Genomic DNA, 2,569 nt, shown 5'->3' on the forward strand with positions numbered 1-2,569 from the left:
GATTTACATTTAATTTGTATATAGGCTCTTATTATCTTATTATATCTCTTAGGTTCTTATTATATTATATGTACATATCTATACATTCATTTCTGTTCTATATATTGAATTAGATATTGTATATTTGTACTATTCAACAAATTTCCCCCTTGGGATCAATAAGTATTTCTGATTCTGATTCTGATAATGGATTAATCATTTACATTATTAAATGTTGGAAAATAGCCAGCAACTGTCTAATAAATAAACTATGAATCAATTAATAGATGAATCCCTTCAGCCCCTGTTTAAAGATGTATGTTTTGATTCACCTCCGCACAGAGTTGTGATCTTTAGTGTGTGATTACTTAATCCAGCATCAGTCGATGTGGTGCAAGAGGTCAGATGAGGAGATACAGCTCCGATTGTTTACCAAAATGTGAATTAAAGTTGTCTAACACATAAGAGCCGTACTCATGGTATTATCATGTGTGTACGCAGTGACTGAATGCCGGGGGTGTTCGTGACTGTACAGAGGAACATTTTGAGATGTGTAATAATACATTCCAGGATGTTTACAATAACCTGGGCAGCAAAATTCCTTCTTCAGCACGTATTCTGCCTGAAATAGACTTTTTATTCCATGACAAAAAAATGCGGGGTGAGGAAGAGGAGCAGCGCTGGCGGGGGCAGTGTTTGGCGAATGAAGTTAGGTGGATGGAACTCGTAGGCCGGTCACCCCACATACCAGAGCCCCTGCGTCAGTGCTGAACACTGAAACAGGAGGAGCTGTGGAGCTGTTTCAGGCCCATCCTGGCACACTTTGGTCTGGGCTGACCCAGTTCATTGGGAACCTCTCTCTCTCCCTCTCTCTCTCTCTCTCTCTCTCATCTCTTACAATGGGAGGAAATATCTCAGTTCCTCCTACTCACGCTGGACCTTCTTGTGTGGGACTGTCGTGTGGATGTGTAGAGAGAGAGAGAGGAAAGGAGAAGGAGGGTGGGAGGGAAATATGTGAGTCATAGTTTGGGAGAGGTAGCTGTGGTGTTGGAGGAGGAGGGGCAAACCGAGAGAGAGGGTGAGTTTGTATGAGTGTGTATGAGAGAGAGAGAGCCAGTCAGAGGCAGTGAGAACAGTGCACAGGCATTTCCTGTTTTTCCCTGGCCCGTGGCAGTGGAGGGCCGCGAGGGGGGGGCAGAGGGAAAGAGGTGAGGGGAGGGGCATGTGGTAGTGGTGTTGGGGGTATAATAGGCAGGTTACAGCGAGGAATTCATGTGGTGAGCGTCTGAGACTGTCATTAGGTGTGGGCTAGACATCCAGACAGGAGCGTGTGGGGTGGGGGGGGCTGTGGCCTTGATCTTACACCCGACTTCTTTCAAGCTTGCAACATTTTCATAAACCTCTTTGATCAGTGAAAGTTACAGCGATGTGTGAAAAGCAGTGCAGTGATGTGTAAAGTCAGAGCTTGGGGATTTGTGAATCTAATTATATTTAATAGTATAATCTTAACCAGGTTATCCACAGGTGATTAGAAGGACTGAAGTTGGGGCATCCTGGTGGACTAGTGTTGTATGCTTCTAATTAAAAAAACATATAAATAAAGTCTAAATGCAGCATATGCTCAAAGCTATGTTGGGTTTCACTTGATTTGTGCCACAAGGATTCAACAAACACCATGCACCCCAGATGTAAATATTTATACATTATTTCTATTTTCCAACACAAAATGTATATTCTATATGTTTATAAGTCCTTTTAATGTAAGTTTTAGGTTCAAAAGTGTCAAAAACAGTATTGGTGACACCTTCAGATAACCTGTTATATCCTTATCCTGACAAGAGTTATCCAAGCACAGTTTCTATGCTAAAGGTGCAGCTGGCCAGACTCCATTGACAAAACCAGTCATTTTGCACATACTTTTTAAAAAAACTCTCAAAACTGGACAGAAACCAAATAAAACTCATACAAACTGTCTTTGTTCGTCTTCCCCTAATTCACAGACAAGGATGAGAAAAACAGCAAATAGTAGTTTGCTGCTATATGAATGTTTTAAATCTCACAACATCCCCAAAAACCAAAAACAGGTTTCCATTAAATGTGATGGACAGATGAGACTGTAACATGTGTGTTTTTTTTAACCATAACTTTTACACTTATTCTCCAAAGGTGTTTGAGAAGTTAATATAATGTCTTTTGTTCAAATATCCTCCTCAGGGTCTGTGGTTTGCCAACCCCGGAGGAAGCAACAGCATGCCCAGCCGGACCCACAGCTCCGTGCAGAGGACCCGGTCCCTGCCAGTTCACACCACGCCACAAACCATGGTCATGTTCCAACAAGCCGGTAAGAACACACACACAACACTGGCATCATTTGTCATTAATTCATAAATCTGTTTATTCTATTCTATCTTTACCAGGGTTGATACTTGTATATGACTTTTATTCTGTATTAAATATCGCCAAGTTATAACTTCCACATCTGAAATGAAACACAAGAAAAAAACATATTTTTGTTACATTTAACACTTTATTCTTCTTTTAAATGCAGTAATATATCCCATAGTGTCTCACTGCAGTGTCAGTTAAATGC

The 2,569-nt window shown here is 41.1% G+C and overlaps 1 protein-coding gene across 1 annotated transcript in view; it reads left to right on the forward strand.

The window, feature by feature from the left end:
- samd4a (sterile alpha motif domain containing 4A) overlaps window positions 1–2,569 on the forward strand; it is a 30,109-nt gene that overhangs the window by 11,057 nt on the left and 16,483 nt on the right. The window contains exon 7 of the mRNA XM_035651997.1: window positions 2,194–2,320. Within this exon, the coding sequence (XP_035507890.1) occupies window positions 2,194–2,320 (127 nt within the window). The remainder of the gene's footprint in view (window positions 1–2,193; window positions 2,321–2,569) is intronic.

Source organism: Morone saxatilis, unplaced genomic scaffold (assembly GCF_004916995.1).
Source record: "Morone saxatilis isolate NCDOM2014 unplaced genomic scaffold, NCSU_SB_2.0 Contig11, whole genome shotgun sequence".
Lineage (NCBI taxonomy): Eukaryota > Metazoa > Chordata > Actinopteri > Moronidae > Morone > Morone saxatilis.